The sequence below is a fragment of the Acanthisitta chloris genome, unplaced genomic scaffold (genome assembly GCF_000695815.1).
Source record: "Acanthisitta chloris isolate BGI_N310 unplaced genomic scaffold, ASM69581v1 scaffold25574, whole genome shotgun sequence".
NCBI classification, from domain to species: Eukaryota; Metazoa; Chordata; class Aves; order Passeriformes; family Acanthisittidae; genus Acanthisitta; species Acanthisitta chloris.
The window spans coordinates 15,715-40,045 of record NW_008669172.1 but is presented as its reverse complement, the minus strand read 5'-3'; the positions used below and the strand labels follow the sequence as shown (position 1 = coordinate 40,045).

General features: G+C 35.5%; 1 protein-coding gene across 1 annotated transcript in view; it reads left to right on the top strand.

Moving 5' to 3' along the window:
- LOC103800834 (nesprin-1-like) overlaps positions 1-24,331 on the top strand; it is a gene marked incomplete at its 3' end in the record, with an annotated part of 70,639 nt that overhangs the window by 30,902 nt on the left and 15,406 nt on the right. Inside the window, exons 15-31 of the mRNA XM_009073220.1 lie at positions 1,395-1,559; positions 3,088-3,240; positions 3,674-3,817; positions 4,145-4,318; positions 6,021-6,179; positions 7,606-7,770; positions 8,357-8,491; positions 9,310-9,468; positions 9,714-9,922; positions 10,195-10,303; positions 11,332-11,496; positions 13,314-13,481; positions 14,978-15,154; positions 16,437-16,577; positions 17,592-17,752; positions 20,217-20,367; positions 23,656-23,883. Of these exons, the coding sequence (XP_009071468.1) occupies positions 1,395-1,559; positions 3,088-3,240; positions 3,674-3,817; positions 4,145-4,318; positions 6,021-6,179; positions 7,606-7,770; positions 8,357-8,491; positions 9,310-9,468; positions 9,714-9,922; positions 10,195-10,303; positions 11,332-11,496; positions 13,314-13,481; positions 14,978-15,154; positions 16,437-16,577; positions 17,592-17,752; positions 20,217-20,367; positions 23,656-23,883 (2,763 nt within the window). The remainder of the gene's footprint in view (positions 1-1,394; positions 1,560-3,087; positions 3,241-3,673; positions 3,818-4,144; positions 4,319-6,020; positions 6,180-7,605; positions 7,771-8,356; positions 8,492-9,309; positions 9,469-9,713; positions 9,923-10,194; positions 10,304-11,331; positions 11,497-13,313; positions 13,482-14,977; positions 15,155-16,436; positions 16,578-17,591; positions 17,753-20,216; positions 20,368-23,655; positions 23,884-24,331) is intronic.

Genomic DNA, 24,331 nt, shown 5'->3' with positions numbered 1-24,331 from the left:
TCTTTTGAATGTGCTCATAAAGGCAACCTTTGCTGAAAGGAAGAGGTTTGCTCCACTGTGAGTGGAAGAAGATTCAAACTGCAGATACAATTTGTTGAAATGATTAAATTTATTCACTGGCACATCAGTATGGACTACCTGTACTCTACTGATCTCAGCTTAAGGAATTGAAAACACTGTGTCTTTTCAATGCTTTGTTCAAGATATTTGACCAGTATGCATCCATTTGACTTTTTTTCTTTTCAGTTGCATCTGGACTGTTTTTACATGTGGATTAGTTCTGACAAATATAAACTATGAAGTTTCAGAACTGTAGCTCTGAAGCTTGGGATGACTGACAGTATGGTTGGATAGAACTTTTTCACATCTACCCTTGAGCAAAGGATTGCATGGGACTGTCACTGGCAGATGAACAGCCTTGGAATTATAGAGCAGATTGATAGACATAAACAAAATGGATCATTGCCCCTTCCTGACTCCCGGGAACCAAGTGTCATGGTTCAGCTTGAATCCTTCTGGCTACTCTTTTTTTTTCATGAAAGAAGGTGCCCTCATGATTTAGTCTATTTGGAACAGTCCTTGCTGTGTGCCATCCATTGAATTGTGCACTGTTTGGGAGAAGGGTAGCAGGGACAAGCCAAAACCATGTTAGAGAACATGTGGACAATCATGAGACAGTGATTGAGTCTTGTTTTGTTTATTGGTATAGCTGGAGTCACAGAGCCTGGAGATACCTGCCTTAGGAACAATTGCCCATCCTCTTGAAGAGAGAAAAGGAAAGGAGGGAGTTGGTCTTTGTCTTCTCTACCAATTTATGTGCATGTACCTGCCTACAAGATGCATAGAGTCTATTTAGGTTGTATCACCAGGACAGGGAGGGCAAAAAAATCAGTAACACCTATCCCTTTCCCCTCTGCACTCACCTGCTCTGGGGTTGGAGGAAGCAATGATAAAGAATCAGTCTTAGCAGGTGTTCTGGGGTGCCAGACCCTGGAAAGCTGTATGTGCTTGACAGCAGGGGAAGGATGTCTCTACAGCCTGTATATGCCCCAAGTTACTATCAGCCCCTTCTGTTTCAAGACAAGACAGAATTTAGATGAGCCCTAAATGTTTTTAGTTATGGAGCTTTGTCTAAAGAAGGAGTTCCATTAGTTTAACTGAAGCTACTCACTGGAGTAAACTGAACAGTAAGTAAATGGCAGTAATTTTTAATTCCACAAAGGTTCACAGATGTTAAAATTCTATTATGGCATATTGGATGTGAAGAGCTTCAGAGGATAATTTTTCAAAGAGTTTTTATCAAGCCATGAGCTGGTGATTAAATTTTGGTTTTGTGATTTAAAATAAAGACTATTTGACAAGGTTTTGAAAGGTGTTTTCATTTTTATCTTTAGGATTTCTTCCGACACTTACCCCATTGGATCCAACAGCACACAGCCATGAATGATGCTGGTAATTTTCTGATTGAAACATGTGATGAGACCATTTCCAGGGATCTTAAACAGCAGCTTCTGTTACTAAATGGAAGATGGAGAGAATTGTTTATGCAAGTTAAGCAGGTAAGTGATTTTGCCCTTGTTACTTCTAAATACTTACTTTGTTGTTTCCATGCAAGCAAGACAGATTTCCCCACTAGCAGATCTGTAGGACAACTTACTAAAGTGCCTAACTGTACATTTGAATTAGAAATTACTCCCTGACTGTAGTTTAATTTATTTGGGCTCTTTCTTTATTTATCTTTTTGGTTATACAGCTGTATATTTTTATTTTTGAACATTTTCAAGTTGGTATAAGCTGTAGTTTCTTACTATGGCCACCCATCCTGATACAGTGAATGTTATTTATACAAATCTTCCCCTGTTCTTTGAAGGAAATGATTAGTTTTCAGTAGCTATTATTGTAAAAGCTCTGTGACAGTGAAAGTGGTGAAAATTATTATTTTTACTACTCTTTGATGAAAGCTGCATTCAATTATTGTACTGCACCCATATGCAGGTACAGTGCAAATTAATTAACTGAATGTTTTCCCCAGATCGGTCAGACTTTACTTCTATCTTGCCTACAAGGACACACTGATAGTAAATGAAAAAAACGTAGTCTTTGTCACCTGGTAGAGCTTCAACTGATAGGAAAAGAATTGTTGTTTCTATATTTGCTCCTTAAAAAGTAAAGAGAAGGTGTGAGATTAATTACACAGAGGTATTTCACACCCCATAAACACATTAGAAAATGTCTTTGCTCTAGTTAATATACATGTGATGATATTGTCCCCTTCCAGTGATTTTGCCTATTTGAAGGTACTGAATCTGTTTTCATTACTGGCATTATTAGTTCCTATACAGTCAAGTTAAAAGGAAAAACAAATAATGATTGCAAGAAGGTTGGACCAGATGATCCACTGTGGTCCCTTCCAACCTAACTGATTCTGTGATTTCCTCTCTATTGTAACTTTTCCAGAGTGTTGTCTAGAATGTTCTCAAGCTTTATTTTGCTGATGATATTTAGGGTGATTCACCAATGTAAATGTCTCTTCCCCTACTTATGCAGCTTCTTACATATGCTGGCCATATGTTTTTTTCTCACTGGCTCTTCACCATTTCTGTCACGCAGCTCTTTCCACTTTTTAAGACCTGTGTTTCCCCTTTCTCCAGCCAGCATTCTTTTATTGAAATTTCTCTTATCCTTCGGCTTTCCTAGGCTTTTCATGTTCCAGTCTCTTTGCTGAATTTTAAAAAATTATATTGTAGGTAATAAAAAATTAATTGAATTGTAGATTCTGGGTTAGAAACAAATGAGATCCTGGAATGTACCTCAAATGATCCAAACTTTAAAAAAGGCTGACCTCCTGTATGCATACTGTTCTTTTTAGCATAATCACTATTGAAACTAATGGAGATGATTAGTGTCTAAATAACTTAGATTACCTTGCATTACATTGTATTTCATTGAGTAAAATTTTCCAGCGAACAGTTGCACTTAAAACATGCTAATTCTCTTACGTCATTACTTAATTGCCAGATACGTAATTTGAAGTGGTTATTTTTTTTTGTTTGTTTGTTTGATTCTTTTTGCTTTACTTTTTTGTAGTATGCTCGAGCCGATGAACTGGACAAAATAAGGAAGGAATATATGGATGGTGTTGAGCATTTGACAGCTTTTATTGATGAAAGCAATAGGAAATTTTCAATGCCTGTCGAAGTGTCCTTCCATGATGTCAAAACGTTTGTACAAGATTTAGAAGTAAGTGTCTTCCTTTCATTGCTTTTTTTCTCCTTCATAAGAGTGAAACTTACAACTATTTAATTCTGATAGCATAAAATTGTTTTAGTATACATTTCCATTGCTTATTTGTTTCTCTTTTACTAGTGGTGCTTTTTTTTTTTTTTTTTATGATTTCAGCTATAGCTGTTATAAATCATTTTATTCCATGAGTGACTTTTTCAGAGTTAATTTCCAAAACACTGTCCTATTAGATATTTCTTTCTGTGTAGTTTGAGGTGAGTTGACTGATGCCTTTTAGCTCAGTTTTCATGCATTTGAAATATGATCTAGTGTTCACTAAAATCGTGATGAAAATAATTGATGGTTAGAATATGTATCTTTTATCAGTCTTGTATCTCCCATGAATGCATAAATATAGTTGTTGAAATATTTTTTGAAACACTTGTTTCAGAATATTAAGCAGAAGTTGGCTGCAATGGAAGCTCAGTACAAAGCAGTTTCAAGAACAGTGCAACTTGCTACAAAAGAAGTTTCCCAAGAGGAAGTGAATGAAATGCTGGGAACTTTGTCGCGGATCAAAGAGCAGCTGAGCAAGGTTGCAGAATACCTTTCCTGCTCCACATGTTGAACTAATAAATAGTAACCCCTGTACATAAATGCTCACATATATGCATTTGAACAAATATGTAGTTGTAGCAACAAATTGATTCAGGATGGAGAACATGTTACTTCTCTTAGGTAGTAAGAGAATTCTGCAATCTAAAATTTAATAGTCTTTAAGAAGCAGTACGATAGTACAGGTTTGATCTATCTTTAAAAAAGTTTAGGTAGCAACTATATAAACGTACATGCAGAGGAAGTTGTTATTTATTGAATTTTACGACTTTTTTCAATAATTATTTGTCTTTAAAATGACCAAAAGGTTAAGGAGTATTCCTGTGCCCTGCTGTATGAATGCCAGCGTCTGGTGTCTCCACTGGAAGAACTGGAGAAGCAAATCACACATTTTTATGAATCTCTTGAAAAAGTCAATGAAATAATTTCCATCGTCGATCCTGAAGCACAACCCACAAGTGTTCTGAAACAAAAAGCACAAGTAAGTTTCAAAAACATCTTATAAAGATCTGCTGCCTCTGAGTATTTACAATTAGCTTTCTAGGAATTTGAATTGCAACTTGGTAAGCTGAACAAATGTTTCTTCATATTCAGGCAACAAACATAACCTTATCCTAAAGTCAGCTAGACATAAACATACAGATTGAAATATGTTCTCTCCTAGTGTCCTTGGTTTCAATACAAGAAGTAAATCTACAACTTCTTTTTTAATGTAGTGGAAATTGGACTGAACTATTAAAAAGATATTGGATTTTTTATGAAGCAGATGAAATAACATGATCAGAAACTTCTCTACGTTTCCTTGGAGAGTTATGATGGTTTCTTAGGAGTCTGGAAAAGTAGTTTCTTTGAAGTGCATTGTAGTAGAACATTAACTTTACTACCTGGCCAATAAACATTTGTCTCTGGAGGAATTTGGAGCTAGTCAGAACTCACTTGGAAAGGTAAATGAAAATATAGGGATCTTGGATTAGAATTGAGGTTTATCCATGTGTATGTGTGGTATATAGCTCTGAAATAGTCCCTCAAAATTAAAGTATGCATTTCATTAGAGCTGGATTTGACAGGTAGTATAAATAAATGGATGTTTTTTATGGGAAGCTGAAGTCTTTCAAAGCCAATTAGAGCCCCTTTCAAAAAAAAAAACAAACAAAAAACCCAGAAGGAGCAAAGAGATTTAATTTCGTGTGTGTGTGTACATATACAAAAATTGGTTCAAGCCTATAATGGCTTTGGAAATTGGCCCAGTAATTCCACAAGAAGGGTCTTCTCTTCCACTGTGACTTCAAGCTTTGATTGCATTTCAGTAAAAATGATCTGGTAAGCTTGAATCAAGTCAGTCCATTTATCTTCCCAAGTGAATTGTCTTCTGTTTATGAACACCAGGTAAGTTATGTGTACAAACTGCAGGTTAAGGAGCAGCTCCTACGAGTGCTCCTTTCCTCTGTATTCACATGTTGACCTGCCCCAGAAGGTCACACTAAAAACACATGTTGCTCCTGCAGTTATTTGTCAACCAAGGAACCAAAATCATGTGATTTATATGGAGACTGATGGTTTCTGCCTAATCCAAGAATAACTGAGATTTGTGCTAAGGAATAAAGTGCTCCTTCAGTAGCAGAACCATTTCCTCACTACAGGATTTTTAAACTATTTTTTTCAGCCTTTGCTACTTGCATGTTTTCTTCTCTCTTTTTTTTTTTCAAAGCGTAATTCTCATTACTTAAGGCGATTTGTAATGAAATCTCAATTCCAAAAGCTGGCACAAAAGATTCTTTTGTTGAAAGCAAGGTTAAGATCTGAACCTGCTACTGAGAGCTGTCATTCTTATGTGTATTGATCTCACTGCTGCCTACTTACAGTTATAAAATAAATATAGAAATCCCATAAAATTAAAAAAGACAATAACGACCTACATTCTCTAAAATTATCCAAAGAACTTGTTACCTGTCTGTGTCTTTTTTTACAAATATGTAGAGCTCTATTTGGGTCCAGGACTTTGCATACAAGGAGAAGTTGTGTCATTTGTGTTATTCAATATGATAGTTTGTGTAGTCTGTTTCTGGTGGTCCTTTGACCTTTTCCCTTTAGTTGTTATTGTCAAAAAACATCATCCTGTTATTTTGCCAAACTTTTCTCTCCTTTGTTCCTGGCCAGGGTGGATATATGTTTTTTTCTTTCAGGATTTGGTAGCTTATCAAGAAAACTGCAAGAAAGATTTATCCCTGATTGAGAGAAACAGTCAGAGTATCCTGCAGTCTGTGGGTTCGAGTGAAGTGTTACAGCATTTCCATCAGTCAACATTTCAGAAGAAAGTTACACAAGTTCAGCTTACTTTTCAGGTAATAATTTCATACCTTGGCACACATTTTTGAAAATTTATTCATGTGTAGTTGATTCATCCTATGGTCCATCCATATCATCACTCTAGCCACTGTCCTGGATAACTTCCCTCTGTGGTGCCAAGTTATTAATTAAGGTTTTGTCTGTATTAGGTAGTAAGTGGTCAGGGGACCACTTGAACATGACAGTCATGTTCTCCATGCAGTTACTGAGAGGTGAGCCTGCCACAGAGGAACCTGTGATTTAAGAGAACTTTCTAAAGGAGCCTGAGACATGTGAATGAGGAACCTGAAATCTGACTGTTAGGGCTGCACCTCACTTTTGGTTGACACTTAACACCTTTGTTCCTCCTGACTTTATTATGTTGGCTAATTATTTTCTTCTATATTCCTGTGCATCCCCTTTCACACAAAGCATGGAAGATGGAAACTTTTGTACGTGCTACTATTGCCAGGCTCTGTATTTCTTCAGAAAATGCAGTGGATTGTGAATATAGAAAGTTGCAAATACATTGCATTTGTTAGTGTAAAGGTGTTTGCTTTGGTCTATATCCACCCCTTACCTGTAGAGCTCAATGTTGTTATTATCAGTTACTACTAATGGTTTTGGGGCTCTTTAAAAAGATTTAGCAAGATGTTTAACTTTAGAACTACAGATTTGATTAACTCACTGGGTAAACTCACTACAATTCCTTACCCTGGGCTTTGTAATCAGTGAGGATGATAAAGTACATGTTTAGTAAGCAGTGTTGAAATTACTTTGCTGCAGTTAAACTGCTGAACTGTTCATTTCTCCTGGTAAGTTTTGTAACCACTGAATAAAGCAGGGACAGACTACAAAGCAGAACAATGAAGAGTTGTGACTAACATTGCAAAGCAAGAGGATTTCAGCAAACTAGATCCAAAAATTTGCTTGCTTTCTTTTTAAGCAGCTTTCTACCTGGTTACTTATGTGACCTACTGGTGTGATAATCTCTACTCCAGGTCAGAAGAATTGTAGCATGGAACTGGTTGGATCCATGGGTCAAATCAAACCACCCTCATGTTGAATCATGTTATGAGGAGATACTCTGGTACTAGGAAAAATGAAAGGGCAAGCTTTTGGTCATACCAGGTGCTTTATATTTGTAAGCAGGCTTTAGGAAAAAAACACTAATCAAATGCCAGAGGCATTCTGAAAGTATCAGAGACATCTATGTTCGATATCTGCTAAGTTTTATTTGAACGAAGGATGGCATTTGCACAAGCCTTAGTATAAGTATTAAAAATTGTCAAAACGGGAGTATGAAAGGGAGAAGCATGGTGAAAAGCATGTATTTAAAAGACAGACACAAATTAACTGCATGTTTTGTAAGATCATGGTAAAAGAGAGCAAATGAAAAATCAATGTGAAAGCGTCATTTAATTTTCTTTGCTTGTAACTCAGAATATGGTCAGGAAAGCTGGTGAGTGGAGAAAAAACATAGAAGCAAATAGCCGTTTGATGAAGAAATTTGAAGAGTCTAGAGCGGAACTGGAGAAAGTAATACAGATTGCCAATTGCTGCTTAAAAGAAAAAGGAAATCCTGAAGAACTTCTCAAAAAACATAGCGTGAGTAAATTCTCTGACTTCCTCATGGAAATCTTTGAGTGCATGACATACAAGTGAAAAGCCTACTTAATTTTAAAATTGATGTGCATTTCTCACATATGTAGAAGTTACACAGATCAGAATAAACTAATGTTAAGACTGAAAAACAAAAAGGAAAAATTGCCACCTCTTTTAATGATCACTGTAAGCAACCAGAAGGTGGAATGACCCTGTAGAAATTAGGGCAGGTTTTGTCAGTAGAGGCATTAAGAGTTCAAACTGTATTCTTTGCTAGTCTTATGCATCCACTGCCCTTTTTTTTTTCAAATTATATCTGTGTCTGTTATTATAGCCATTACTTATGCATGTAGGTTTGAAATGTATTCATGTTAAAATGCCATCTCAATCTATTGGCTGAGAATAAATTAATTTGCTGGACTTTAAATAGCTAAAAATACTTATTTTCTTAGCTCAGATTTCAACTCTTCAATGCAACAGTAGTAACCTTGAAACTTACAGTGTGTGTTAGGGAAATTCATGTTGGCAGGTTACCGTATCAATAACCAGATTCATCTTCTCACCTTCTCACTTTCTGCCTCAACTTCAGGAATTCTTTAACCAATTGGATCAGAGGGTCCTAAATGCCTTCCTGAAAGCATGTGATGAACTTACTGACATCCTCCCAGAACAAGAGCAACACAACCTGCAGGAAGCTGTGAGAAAACTCCACAGGCAGTGGAAGGTTAGTGCATGATGTCTCTGGAAATTGTAAATCTTAGTTTCAGAAAGTTTCTACATGACCTATATATTGAAAAAAATCAAAATAAAATAAATAAATTATATTATTTGGCTCCCTGTAGAATTCGAAAAAAAAAGTATTTTACAACACTAGATACCACTATACCTACAAATCTTGAGAAAGCCCTGTTAAGTAAAGTCAAGAAATGTGAGAAATTATTTATAAAACCTTAATTCTTCTTCTTATATACAGCCATAATGATACCTGTGTTAAGAACTTTTCTTGACAATAGGTGCTATCTTTTCTTACTTTATGATGCTGTTTGGATGATTGAAGTTATTTTCCCAACCAAATGAAACAAATCTGTAAGAGATCAGGCTATCAATTTACATTGTGTCTTCTGCCAAAAACTCTAACAATTGAACAAAATTTGTTCATAAGCTATGGAATTTTTTTGCCTGCTACAGCGTGTTGCTGGTCGAAGCTGGAGTGATGGATGAGTTGTCTCTCATTAGCAGACAGGAAATTACACAAGAAATTATACAGAAAATATTTGGTATATCTTACCAAGAGTTATGAGTTCCCTCTAATGTGCCTTATACACATATATTTTGGTCCCAACTTATGACCTTATGATATATCTAAGACATATTGGTAACAAAGTGAATATAGAGAAACCCCTCTCTGTTCATGCATATATATATATGCTTTATTTTCTCTATTATCAGATTTTAGATAATTCATTTGGAGTAACTCCACACTGAGGTAATGGGAGTACTGTTTTATCTCTGTGCTTCTTTATTGCCCCTGTGGTTGTGTAGGATCTTCAAACAGAAGCCCCATATCATTTAATCCACTTGAAGATTGAAGTACAGAAAAGCAAGTTCCTGGTCACAGTGGAGGAGTGCAAAGCTGAACTAGCTCGACAGAATAAGGTGTTATCAAGAGAAAGCAATGAAAGGATGATCAAGGAACACGTGGTATGAATTATGTGCCACCATGTGGGCATTTACAGAAATACATTCCAATGTCAGTAATAAACAGAAGTTCTGACCAGCTCTTAAGCCACCAACCATTTTGTGCCCAGCTTGTATTAGATCAATTCTTGGGGTCTTTAACAAATTTTTTTATTTGAGCTTAGGAGTTTAGAACAAATAAATAGATATGCTTTGTGATTTCCTCTAGTTTGTATTTTTCTTGAATTTTCTGCTTTGTCTCCCATCAGTTGTTCTTCGGTGATAAGGGATCTTACCACCTGTGTGAGAAAAGGCTACAACGAATTGAAGAACTGTGCCATAAACTGCCAGTTTCTGATCCAGTGAGGGGTACATTGGAAAGCAGCCAACGAATCCTGAAGGACCTCAAATCCCAGATAGACAGCACATACATAAAGCTAACAGAGCACTCGGACACCTGGAAGGGCTATAAGAGCAGGTGTCAGCTCAGTTGCTATCTGGGTCTTGTAGAATCTTGCATATGGTCATTCCTCTATATGTCATCATAGATCACTACCATATAAAGAATGCTACTGTGATGTTAGCTTCAAGTAGAAAACTAGACTTTATGTAGTAATTACACAAATTATATTGGGGGGTTGAGTGGATTTTATAAATTTTTTTGCTTACATTTAAGAGCTTACTGTTCAGTGGTGGCATTTTTTGTCTAACTTTCTTGTTTGTCTTGCATTATGTGATGTTTTATTTCAGATTTTCCGAATTGGCAAATTGGATTTCATCAACAGAAAGAGAGCTCAAGAAGATAAAGGAAAATGTTAATGATACTGCTAAATACAAGCAGTGTAAAGCTTCTGTAGGGGTAAGCCTCTGACATATTCTAACAAAGCTGTGGCCATTGCTACTGGGACTCTGGATAAAACTGTATTCTGAAGTAGTGCAACTGTTTTACTATGGAGACCATAGTAGATATGCTGATTACTGGTATTCTTAAAAGCATTTTCAGGAGAAAGTTGCACGTGCGGAAAGTGTGGCAGAAATTCCTCCTTTTAGTAATTTAGAGAATGTCAGGTCCCTTTCCCTGTATATTTAGAACATTCAAAATATAGGAGCAGATAGAATAAATGTTGCCCCTCATCCTACTGCACACAGTTAAAAGTGCTGTGCAAAGCAAAGAAAAATTTTCTGGATTGCAAGTTTTTGAACGGTCTTACACTCGATTATATATATATTTCAGGAAATCTTCTATCGTACAAATTCTACGATAGGAAGGAAAAGATATTCTATCCTTCACTTTTGCATTGGTGACTGGTAACAGAAGTGATAGAATAGCTGAAGATTGTGTTGGTTAGTTCAATTAGTTATAGACAATAATTTATTGTGTTACTTTGCACCCAGCTTGACCCTTCTTTCTTACTTTATTAAACTAGACCAGCAACCCGGTCTAGTGAGGAGGTGTCCCTGCCCATGGCAGATGGGGTTGGGACTAGATGATCTGCTAGGTCCATTCCAACCCCTAAATTCTATGATTCTATGATTTTATGGTAACTAAGAAATATGGTCAATATATGGAGCATACATCGTGGTGTCTGCCATTTATCTCTCTATCTGTAGGTAAAGAAGTTACTTTGTGAGAAACAAGTACTCCACTATTGCTTACTAAAACCACTCTAATTAGAAGTGGAGTAAAATCCATAGAAGAAATGCAAAAGTCTAGCCATTGACTGGAACAGATTATGATAGGACATGCAATTAGAAAAGTACTACATTTCTAGTACTGCAGGATAAAAACAAAGTAGTATGTTTCCATTACTAATCTCTGAACTGATGCTGTGAATGCCAGTTGTTAATATATTTTATTTGAAGAAAATGTTTTGATTTTTTCTGTAGGAAATTAGGAGGCATATTCACAAGCATGGAGAAAATCACAGCTGGCTGAAATCTAGAGTTGCTGTTTTGACTGCAATATGTCCTGATTTGGAGGCCAAAGAGACAGAGGATGAGCTTTGTAAACTTTCCAGTGACTTCAAGGGACTCCTAGATTTGCTGGCTGAGGTACAGTATGAGGGACATAAGAACTCTCCGTTTACAGTGTCACCTGAAATGACATCAGTCATGACTTCACAAATATGAGTTCCCTGCTGTGTGTTTTTAATGAAACCGAAAGCATTCAGCAAGAATTTGTACTCTGTGGGTAGAAAAGTGTCAAGAGTAGCAGACAAAAAATCCTGCCACTCTTATAGTGGATCTTTTCCCTTTGCAGAATTGGAAAGTATCATCATAAATGTTTCTGCAAGCAAACTGTCCATATTTATTGTTTTCTAAAATAAGCTTGTAGTGAACATGAGCGAAACCATGATATCCATCAGCTAGTGGATATAGAATTTGACTTCGATCTACATTTATTTGTCTTTTATGCTGAAATAATGTTCTGCTTTGAGGTAGTTTCTAGTCATTAAGGATGTCTATCACGCCCTGCATTTGCAGGAAAAGGCTGCAGTTCTCTGAGGTCTGAATGATAATAAGGTACTCTAACTGCTGAAATCATGGGAATTTTCTAACTCACAACAAACAAAACGTCTTAGAACCACTGAACCCTTGAGTTCTGTGGGATCTCAACAACCTTACTGCTTCAATGTTTTTACAGTTTAAAGAAAAATTGGGTGCAACTTAGAGTATCTTGCATCCTTAGAAGGTAGAATAGATCCCCTTTAAAAAAAAAGGTTGAGCACAGAGTTCAGACTTCAAATACCATTTTAATGTCAGTTGTTGTGAAGGCCTTTTAGGGGTTACAAATGTATAAAAGTTCCATGTCTTTATTGAAACTTCTATAAACTTCTGTGGTGTGAAAACTGTGTTTGGAAATTTGGGACAACCAATGCGGTGATTTCCTAATGACAGCAAAACATTAAAGACAGTATTTTATTCTTTTTTTTTAGGTTTTGGGGGGGTGGTTTGGTGCTAAATTACTTTTGCTTTTTGTTTCACCTAAAAGTCAGAACTAAGGGGAGCACAAGTTCATGAAGGTAATAGAAGAAAATAAGAAGTAGAATCTATACTTGTTTTAACTCTAAAAACATAATCTAAATAGCACTTTAGTTAAAAGACTGCTGATTCTTAAAAGTCTGAATACCCTTTATAAAGCTTGTTAATCAGATGGATGCAACTGTTTAGACAAGGACTGAGTGTTTCCATAGGTCAGCATTGTTTTTGGAGAGTAGACTAAACACTAATATAACAGGAAACAGAATGGCTTGAATCTGAATGACTGTTCAAAGTAAATGTGGAAGAAGAGAAGGGAAGGGAAAGCAATCAGCTATGAGTAGTTAGCTGAACCATGCAAAGAGGGAAGAACATTCTGATATGTTAAATAGATATATATTTTTCTTTATAAAATTCTGCAAGCTGAGATTGCATATTGCACCACATGCACATTGTGGTCCATAAAACTAGGGTAATAGGGCATTTTAATATATTTGTGATTCACCAGAGCACTGCTCTAGACAGTCCAAATGGTAGCAAGATTTTTTTGAGTTGAATAGTGCAGGTGTTTCAGAATTTGAGTTAGCTTGCAAGGATGAGGAGTGCATGTATTTTTTAAGTGATCACCAGTAAGTGGCTGTCACAGACAGCTATTTGTCATATGGCAATGTTTAAATAAGACATAGGTCTCTTCATATTCTCCTCATATTTTAAGTCTACAGACACTCTTTGAATGTAAAGTTAAAGATTTTTAAAATGTTGGAGACAAAAATGGTTTGAATTTAACCAATTTACTCTATGTTATGAACAAATATTCCAAATATCAATTTATCCTTAAAATACAGATGTGCCTTTCAACCTGAAATACTTAAAGTTATCTGTAATTGTAGATTGAAAATACTCTAGGTGCTGTTGGAGACTGTGTCCAGTACAAAGAAGAAGTTAAAAGTGCAATTGAAGAGTTAATCAACAACTCTAAAGAAGTCCAAGCAGAGGCTGAAAAGATCCTGGATACAGAAAGTTTATTACAAGCTCAGCAACTACTACTTCAGCATCAGGTAGGGCCATTATTCATGCCCATATCCAATTTTTTTAAAGGAAGAATTAATGTAGTTACAAAATTTTGTTATATTCATTAGCATAACTTTATATTTGTGCTTGGAAGAGTTATAAAGGAAACAGTCTTATATGGCCTAGTATTGATTTCTTTTAAAGAAAAAAGCTTTCAGTATTTTTTAAATGTTAATGCCCAAAGATGAGCTTGTTTTCAACTTTTATTTCATATGGGTATTTTTGGCACAAAACACCTGAAAAACAAACTTCATTTACTTCCAGTTTTGGGTGCGTGTATTCTGCTTATAAGTAGACTCTCTCTTTATACCTTTTTAAACCTTGCCTGTCGGATTTGATCACAGTAAATTGGGCACAATTCTGGCTTTGGAAATTTCTCTACTTCAGCATTTTGATGTGGCCCCAACTCTAAATGCCAGAGGGAAGGTGTACCTCTAGCCTCATCTCCTTCTCTAAATAGCTGCTGTTATGACAGATGGGCCTCCATTCTGTAGGAGTAGAACAGGAGCCTTTCTATGCACTGATAATAGATCAAAACATCTACAGGCTACAGTAATAATCAATTATATGGCTTGCATACAGCAAGAATCATAGCTTTAAAGGCCAGAAATGGGACATTAACTTAATAATTTTCTGCCAGTGTTTGGGCATTATTCAAGTGTTTTATATTAACACCTGTTTCTATGAGGTCAGACATGGCTTATTGTCTGACCAAGCACTATTAAGTTTGCTACTAAGTCTTATCTAAAGTCTTTGGTGTTCGTAAGCACTACTGTATGTGTTAAGGTTTGTATTAATTCTTTCAATAATCTACATTCCTTATCTGTCTTAGGAGAGGTAGTAGAAATAGACGACTTCTCCTTGAGTTGTTTTCTTGTGATATAGAGTCTGTTAAGGTAGAAACAGGCTTTGACACAGACCTGGAAATACCCCGAGTAGAATTGGGCAGGGATCTGTGAGCTTACCTAGCAAGGCTGGTATGGGTAAGGCATGTTAGGAAAGGAGAGGGGATGTAGTCTTAGGAGTTTCTAGTAGTGCTACAAAGCAAAACATATGCAGGAAAGGGTTGCACAACTTAGCTGTTCCCCTAGTGCTCTCTAATAAGGCTGATATATTGCTTTGATCAATCTGAGGCTCCAGCTTCTGCCTCAAAAGAGAGCAGAGCAGACCTGGATGCTTCCAGGCAGTCATCAGGAATACATGTACCTGTGGCTCCTGCTGTGGCTTCTGCTTTACCAAATATAGCTTGAGTTAGGTAACTCTTTTTCTTACATTAGTGTGCCACAAAGAGTGTTCACACATTTTGGAAGCCAAGGCAGATATTTGATGAGTATATGAGACTCTCAAGAATACTTGCCAGTTTAACCCTTTGTCCGTTACTCTAGTTGTGTACCCTTGTAAAAACAGAAAGTGGTTGTTGCATTGTGCTGGTTTCCCAAAGAGCTAAAAAGTTTAATCATTCCTGTTGGATGAATCCTTTTAGCAAAGGACAAGGAGACTCCGTGCAAAGAGGCAAGATGTGCAAAAGCAGATCTCCCAAGCCAAACGGTTGCAGATTGAAGGTGGACTGCCCATCACAGTGCGAGAGGACTTACAAAAATTGGAGGGAACGTTGGAGAGCATGCAGCAGACTATGGAGAAACGTGAAGAGCAACTGCAGGTGGGTCCTTTGCAAGTAGAAGTAAACCCTCATGCCCTTTTCTTAGTTTTATTTTTTCAACTTAGTTAAAAACCTTTTTTTTTTAATGTAAAAACCCTGAGCTCTCTTTCTCACCTCTGACTCTTGCTCCTTGGGGTTTTCATTATCAGTACCTGCATGAAAATTTCTTGAAGCTGCTGGATACATCTTAATTAATAAAGACATAACATTTTGTTTCAAAGTGTTTAAAAGTCTCAATTATTAAGCCATAATAGTTATGTTAAATAATGTATCTGTGAATTAATTTTTAGATGGGGTTGCTCTTCTGTTTACTAAAGATACTGCCCTTTATTTGATAGTCCTTAGACTTGATATTAGGTTAATAACACCTGATGTTGTGCAAATACAATTCTCACAACTACTGTGTGAAATACATGCTATTGTCCTAAATGTAAAAAAGGAAGGAAGAAGTCACAGAGAACCAAATGGATTACTCGAGCTTGTGTAACTAATCACTGACTGAACTGGGCTTAGAATTTAAAGCTTCTCACTATGTGATTCACCCTTTACATCTTTCTAAGCAGTGGTAATCCAGCTGTCCTCTATTGCATGCAAATGTTTAAAGTCATCAAAACTATTTCCCATGTAAAACACAAGATGAGAAACATGATCAGTAGAGCTCAAATAACTTCTTAATGTAAGCTTTTATTATTGAAACCCTTTTTTCTCTAAGGAATCCTGTATATAAAGTCTTAAGGTTTACTTCGCTTCAGAATCAAGAAAATAATTGTTTAAGCTGTCATAATTCTTGTGACTAGTAATTAAATGCTTTATGCTAATAAAAATTCTACATTATCAGAAAAGAACATGTGTGATTTTCCTGTGAGTAGGGATTTTCTTCTACCATTTTAATGTAATATATTTCATTAAAGAACTTGAAAATCCATTTAGATATTTTTGATTACCTGTCACCATAAGCATAAGTATCTGCATGTATTACTTCAGACTTCTTGTAGTACTTTAAAATGTAAGATTTAAATATTGCTGGCACCTTAGAGAACAGTGCCTGTTTTGCATAGCACAGTATGAATCAGTGAAAATTCAAGGGAAAACTTTTCTTTAATTGGGGGTTTAGAACAGTTTCATCTAATGAGTAGATGGCACTTTTTTTTGTGTAGATGTTTTATTTTATGTCAGAACTTTTTCTCTTCTTCATTAACTTACAATGATGATCTTGTTTTCTCCTCTTTGATCTCTTTGTCTTTTTTGTTCCTGTTTTGGATTTGCTTGTTTGTTTTTTTAGGTCACAATAAATAAATGGGAGCAGTTTGAAAGAGACAAAGAAACGGTAGTAAAATATCTCAATCAAGCAAGCTCTGTACTTGAACGTATCTTAAACTTTAGCAGTTTAGAGAGCCTCACCTCAGAACTGGATCAGACAAAGGTATTCACTGTGTGAAACACAAGAACTGAGCTCTTTTTGCCTCGTTTGTTGACATGTGCTGAGTGTATTGTCTTCAATCTTTGCATGGTTTCCTGTTAATGCCAGTGCAAATTGCAATGCAGATGAGAGACTGCATAAACTATTTAGAGGTAAAAAGTCATTTTATGAAAAAAAATCATGAAGGTTTGCTCAAAGTCTGCATCTGAAGCACATGTATGATAGTTAAAATGATTTTGAGGACTTCCCATTTTATGCTCAGGAACCATCTATGCCAGTAAACCAAATGTGTCAAGCACTGGCATATCAACATTAATGGAGCATGCTTTGGCTAGGTTATGTGAAATGTGACAACTAGCACTCTTTCAGCCCAGAGAAGAAAATGGAGAGACTTCTATACCATGGACATAAGCCATAACATGCCACTTGCCCTTAGTAGTACAGAATTATCCCAGCCCATTTTATTTACTACTACAGAACTACTCTAAGAGATTGTTTTTCCTAAGTGCCGTGCTTTTCACACTGTTACTAACCTTTGATGAATCCAATCATAAATTATACATATCTTGATTATGCTCTGCATCCATTGTTCTGGTGTGTGGGTTTAACATTTGTGACAGAAAATCCTTGCCAAAGTGAGAATACAAAATATGAGATACTGCAAAATCAACTTTGTAAATGGTAGGATTTAAAAATTAAATGCATATAGTCTTCTGCAATTAAAAAAATAATTCTTGAAGAGCTATAGAATAAATTTTGATTTGTTGAATTAAAAACATTTGCACATATAGCTTCTCTTGCTAAATTTAATTCAAGCTAGTTTGATCAAATGAACTTTTCTTAAATGTAACATGAAAATAACTTTCTTCAGAGATTGTTTTTATGTATTTACACACTCAAAATATATTTATAGGACACAAATACTTTTTTTCAACCACAAACATTGAGGAAAAATACTTTTTGTGTAAATATATGGAACCATTTATAGTTTTATTAATATGTCTTGCATCCTTACAGGAACTTTCTAAACAGACTGAAGCAATGGCAGTGCAGGCTGAGAATTTGGTGAAGAATTCTTCTGAGATACAGCTTGGTTCAAAGAACAAGCAATCCCTTCAGCATCAGGCAAAATCAATCCAAGAACAAGTGAAAAAAGTGGAAGTTACTCTTGAAGAAGAGTATGTTCTTAACAAGTCCTAATATTTATTCTCCACTATAAAATTGTATTAGATTTCTAGAATACCTTGTTGGCATTTCGTGTTGTCTCATCAGCTCCATCACTTCTAGCTTGCTCTGGCATAGTAACCAAGTTATAGTACCAAATGTGTCAAAAGAGTGTGTGCAAATAAACAAAATATTTTTCTAGTTACATTCAACCTGTTACTTATCTTTGAGCCCCAGTCTTGTGAAGAAGGGATAATTGAGCTCATTCTTGAGATACTGGACTCTCGTAAAAGAAAAATCTCAGTGCAAGTATGAGAACAGCACATTTACCACATTTGTCTCAGTCTTCAGTATTCCAATTTCACCACAGGAGTGTCAAGAAGTGCCTTCATCTTAGCTGAATGCCCAGATTGTATCAGGGGCAATATCAAAAGCTACGTCTGCTGCAAAAACCAGCAAGTACCACCACCCCTGTCTGAATGTGAGCAACAGGCAATGCCCAAATTATTGCGTTTTTTTTTCCCCTGTTGACCACTGTCATGCTAACTGGACTTTAATTTAGTGCCATTTTCTTCCTGATGTGAAAGAAATGTTATAAACCAGTATAACTAGCCTGCATGGCAAGTGGTGATCTGATTTTTTACATAATGCTTTCTCCAATATGAAGTATTACCGTAATTTGCAGTCAAATTCTACCATCTCTTACTGAAAACTTTATACATAATTTTCTCCACTCTTAGAGAGAAAACTAGTGTGATATTTCCAATCCAAGAAATTCACCCTTCAACAATGAATATTCACTTTTTAAATAATGTAATCTATTTTTAAATTAAAGTCATCACTGATACACCCTTTCTATGTAGATATGAAACGGGTTTTATTTGAATGTATGGGTTATGTAGAATGTCTGTGGTAGTGTGACAGGTAATAAAAACCTAAATCCCTTCTGTTGAACATGCAAATATATAAAACTCTCTATGGTGAATCTACAGGATATATAATATGTGTTGTAAGGGTTATGTTTTAACTTGCATCATCAATAAAAATCTTGGCTGAGTAATTTAAAGTGAAGGCATTTCAAATACGTGAGGTACATATTATGCCAAAGAACAGGAAAAGGAAAGAAAAGTTTGAGCAGCTCTCCACAGTCAGCTAAAGTGAGAATTTAGCTTGTCTCTTTTCCAAGGAGATCATGCATATCTGTGCAGTGTGGTTGGGATTATATTCTTTACAGTCTGAGGCTCTCTTAAAACTACGAGGAAAGCAGATACAAAGGTGAAGGATTTTCAGCAGTTGTGCCACAGATTTGGTCTCTTGATTCTGATTTCCAGCTGCATTTTCTTGGGCTGGACTTGAGTGAAATATTTTTGCACATTGTTTTCCTACAAATAACTTGAATTTGCATACACTCTTATCAGTAAATGGCTGTTGACATTCCTTTTTTTTTTCATTTTGAAAATAAATAAGAAAAAATAAAAAAGCCAATTTTTACATTTTTAGACTACATCTTTTCTTAAAGCTTCCTCTAGCTTTTATGGGGGGGGGGGGGGGGAAGTTAAAAACTTTTTAACAAGGAATGGTTTTTAAGGCTATATTTAAAAGGAAAATGTATTTTGGAATTTTGTAATAGTCAAACTTTTATGATGAAATTTTAATATTTTCACTGAAATAGAAAATGTGTGTTTTGCTAGCTGTGTGCAGAGCCTGCTGTGCTGGTGCACTGGTTTCTCTACGGTGATTTGAAAGGAGCAGAAACTTGTATACTGGAAGTTAATGCTTATATAAGGGCCTTAGACTTTTTACTTGTGACAGAAAAAAAAGGTGCTTTGTTTGCTATCCAAGACATAGAAGAATAAGTCATAATCTGTCTCTGTTTGACATACCTATAATGTATGTTCAAAGAATATAAACCTATTAAATTCGAGGGAGTTGACTCACACCTGTTGTTGTTCTTTGGCTTGCTATGAAATCATTGCCGTAGAAAGCACAAAATTCCTGAAAGACAGGGAGATTGCTGTTTTAAAAAATCAAGATTAATATAGTCAAGCATTGGTACATCCACATTACACTGGTTTTTATGTTTCTGGTCTAGGGACTAAATGACATCTATGCATTCAGTTATATAATTTTTTAGATTTCTGATATAATCATAATTCCATAATATTTCATAGATATCCTAGTGATGTTCCTTTTCCTTTCTCTTCTTGCTGTGATGAGATTCTTGTACAGCTGATGAATAAAGCTGTACTTTCTTTTACCTCTTGGTGTCCCCACTATGGCTAATATTTGACTTTTGGTGCATAGCCTAAAAGAGAACCAAGTTTTGATTTAGATGCACAACTTGGTCTTCTAAAACCAAGAGTTTTTAAAATGACCCTCCTGTAGAGTGAATAAGTTTCACTTTTATTTTAGCAAGAATATGGGCAGCTTCATTATATTAAACTGTTTATTCTCTCTAATTGATTTGGTTAATTTTAGTATTAAAAGCATGGAAATGGTGAAAAACAAGTGGGATCATTTTGGCAGTAATTTTGAAGCTCTGTCCATCTGGATAGCTGAACAAGAAAAAGAACTGGAAACTTTGGAAACATCATCATCTCCTTTGGACATACAGATCAGCCAAATCAAGGTGATGAGTTCTTATTATGTTTAGCATTAAAAGCCCATTTATCTGTCATTTTGCTAGAGGCCAAATGGGAGAAGAGACGTATTACATGTTTCAAAACTACCATGATGTAATGATGGCACACTTTCTACATGAATATACCAAGCAGTAAGGTTTTACTTCAACTAAAGGAAAAGTCTTATATACTGCCTTTTCTTTTAGTGTTTAGTTTACACATATGAAGCCTTTGTGTATGTGGTTAAAAATATTATTGAATTTTTACCCTTCTTATTTTTTTGAGTAATCTCAACTATTGTACAAAATAGCTACATAATTACAAGATGTATAAAGATTTGGGGTTTTTTAAGTATTCATCAGCTAGTGGCTATAGAACTTGGTTTTAATCTTACAAGCTAACATTATAACTTGATTTATGTGTCTTTTATGCTGAAATAATAAAGAAACTATTGCTCTTGATAGCTTGCAAACCTACATACCATTTATTGCTATTATATTTACACTGTCTTTAATTCTGTGTACTTTCCTGTAGATACAGTGGTTTAGTTTTGTATTGCTAACTGAGGTGCATATTTTCTCCGAGTATTGCATATCAAGGACTGTCTTCGTATCCTCCCACAAACTAAAATGTACCTTTTCTGAAACAGCATGTTTCTAAGGTACAGAGTTTTTCAATATGCAATGCTCATTGCCATTTCCTTTACCCTGGGACTTATTTGCTCTTCAGAAGGTGCACAGGTTTACAGCTGCTTGCAGACCAGCTTGACACTAAGTATTTCCAAAGGACCCTATAAAGGCACTTGTTTCATGTGACATTTTCCTGTTCTTAATTTGTTCACAACTTTACCTACACAAAATAAATAAAATCTCTTGAGTTCCTCATTGAAGAATAAAACAATTGCTTCATCGCCACAGCAATTCAAAACCAGTTTCCTTGTGAAATAATATATATGCACTTATTCCACTGGCATACCTATCATGTTGTCTTGCTTTTCAGTAATTAGTGGACAGGATTCCAATGTTTAAAACAGAAAATAAGTGCATCAAATGATACTAATATTGCATTACAGTGTGACAGTTCTTGTCTGTCTAAATGGAGCCTGCTTAAGCCCTACTAGCCCATTCCATCCAACTTCCCAGAAAGGCCATTCCTTAATATAGGTGCTGATAAGCTGTGATTTTCACACTGCACTGAAAGTTTGTGAAAATTCTACCATAATTCTTTCTCATTTGAACACCGTGACACAAAGAAAATGGTCAGCAGATGACATATATAATTATCTGAGTGAACAGGCTTAAAGCAGAGAAAATCCTCCAGATAAGGCATAGGGTACATCATTGTACCTCAGGTGAACAAATGAGCTTTATGAACTGATATGTGAAACAAGTCATCTAACCTCCAATGCATGGACATAGCTGGAGGTCTTCAGCAGCATTGCTTGGTGCCCGATTTTGAAGATTTTCTTATGTTTGGGTTTTTTTTGTATGTTTCCCGATGACTTACTCTGTGTCTTAACACGAATGAGCATATTTTGTTCATAATTTCTAGTGCGACATATTAGTAAGGAATATTGACACATGAGGCAAATGAATCAAAAATACTGTGTTCCCTGATAATTTTGGCTGACCAGATAAAAAATTGGGGCCAGCTGAATGTAATTATCCAACACGGTAGTGATAATATTCTACTTCTGGTGACATTGATTGCAATGCCCCAATGACTTCAGCAGAGCCAGATTTTCACCTACACATTTCTCCAAAATTCCTGGTGGAACAAAATGACAGTTATCACAAGTAGTTACCAGTGGTGGCAGACTCAGTGAGAGTTTGAAGGCCTCAATTATCCACCTTCTTTTATGTAACTGAGTGAATTTAACAGAATAGCGTAGGAGTGAGAAAGCACTGCCTCATTTTTATCTGCTGCATTGTTAGATAATTTCAGCTTCAGGGCTGCAAATCTGGTATTTTTCCTCAGCACCATATTCTCATGCAAAAGAAGATATTTTATAATCCAAATTAATTCAGAATATATTGCATAAAGAGACACTATAAATTCTTATAGCACCACAGCTTTTCCTGACAGTCACCCTGCTAATTTTTGACTGAACGTTGCAGTAAGCCACCCTTGACCTTTAATATGCCAAGAAAGATACCATATTTTTATCACAATTCTAGCAGAAGTTGGGCACTTCCTATGCCTTGAGAGAGCATTTTCAGGAAAGCTTTTGGTTGATTTCATATACATACATATCATAACATTTTTATATCTGAGAATGCTCTATAGGCTATTTCATTTTCAAAAAACAGTCTTGATTCTTTCAAATCTCTCCCAATAAGTGCTTTTCATTGCTTTTGAGAAGAACTCCATGGACATGATACATCAGCAGTAATCTTAAAAAAGTTGTGAAGAAACTATTTTCCAAGTTAATTGATGCCTACTGAATAAATAGCCACTGAATGTGAAACACTGTAAGTTTGTATCTTGGATGTTGTAGCTGCCAGGTTTGCCTCTCATTTGTAATAAAAACAAGTGCAAAATAATAGGAAACAGTAGCTGTCATGCAGCTGATGAAATGTAAAGCCAGTGCTAGTTTGTCTTTATGCATTTACTAATTGACATACAAGACAGCTGAAAATTACCAAAGACCATTATCATCCCTGTATTCATGGGTTCCTAATTATACTGTAATGTGGTTCTTTATTTAATCATCTGTCTGAAGGGACACTTGCCCTACCTTATCATCTAATTTAATTTATCCTTTATTATACCATAGTATTTTAAATTAGAAGATGAAAACAATCTCTATTGTTTTTCAAATCTTAGCATGTTTTAGTTTGAAGTAACTGAAAGCTTTTTAAACATAAGTTCAGGTTCAGGTCTTTAACAACATTTTTTTTTCAGTTATACACTCATGTTTTTTCATCTTCTATTTATTTTTTATCTTAAAGAGAATTATGTATTACTTTCCTGTGAAGTAAGAGCTGCTAAAATTTGAACCATCATGTCTACTTACAAAAATATGCACCTTAGCCAATTCTAATTACTCTTCATATACACTGTTTTTGGGGCAGGCTGTATTCCAAACCCAGTGCAAGTTTCAAGAGGAAAGTGGGTATTTATAAGGCATATTGAAGACTTTTGTGACTAGTTATTTAAACTGATTAATGGAGCCTCCTCTTCTGTAATTTTTTGATGAAGGACATTAGTAGCTTAGATGAAAAAGGGAGTTGGAAAATATTACTCTGATAATTAAAACCTATTGTGCTTCTTTCTACTATTACTTTACATTTTAGGTTATTAATAAAGAGATAGATGATAAAATAACTGGAATCTCAAATCTTGAAGTGGAAGCCGAGTCTTTTTCCCAGTTTGTTACCTCTGGAGAACGTGCCCATATTAAAGCCAAACTGACCCAGGTCAAAAGGTATTGGGAAGAGCTAAGAGATCATGCACAGAGACTGGAAGGAACAATCACAGGGAATGCATCAGCACAGCAGAAATATGAAGAAAGTTTTAAACAGGTAGACAATGCAAAATCTAATGGATTGAATATAAAATGCATATTATAATAAGATGGACTAAAATATATGAGTAGTTTTATAAGGTAATTGCAAGACCTAGATGCATAAATTTGTGCTTTGAGTTATTTAAAAGGCAGCTTCAGGAAGACACTAAAATATACGCACTCAAAAAATTATCCTGTGTTTTAGAAAACCTAAGTGATTCTTCTGAATATTGCACACTATTGAAACAAGTCCATATTGCACTAATAAACCACATCCATCTGATAAACACTTTAACTTCAATCTTGGGTTGCTAGAAGGTTGTAAGGAAAGTAATTTAAACATTATTATTGTCCCAGTCAGGAGGATCTGAGCATGGTTAGCATCTTTTAAATTCAAAGGCACTCAGTACTAAAAAGGCTTAGGATATAATATTCTTTTAGCACTAAACATTTTAAAATATGTT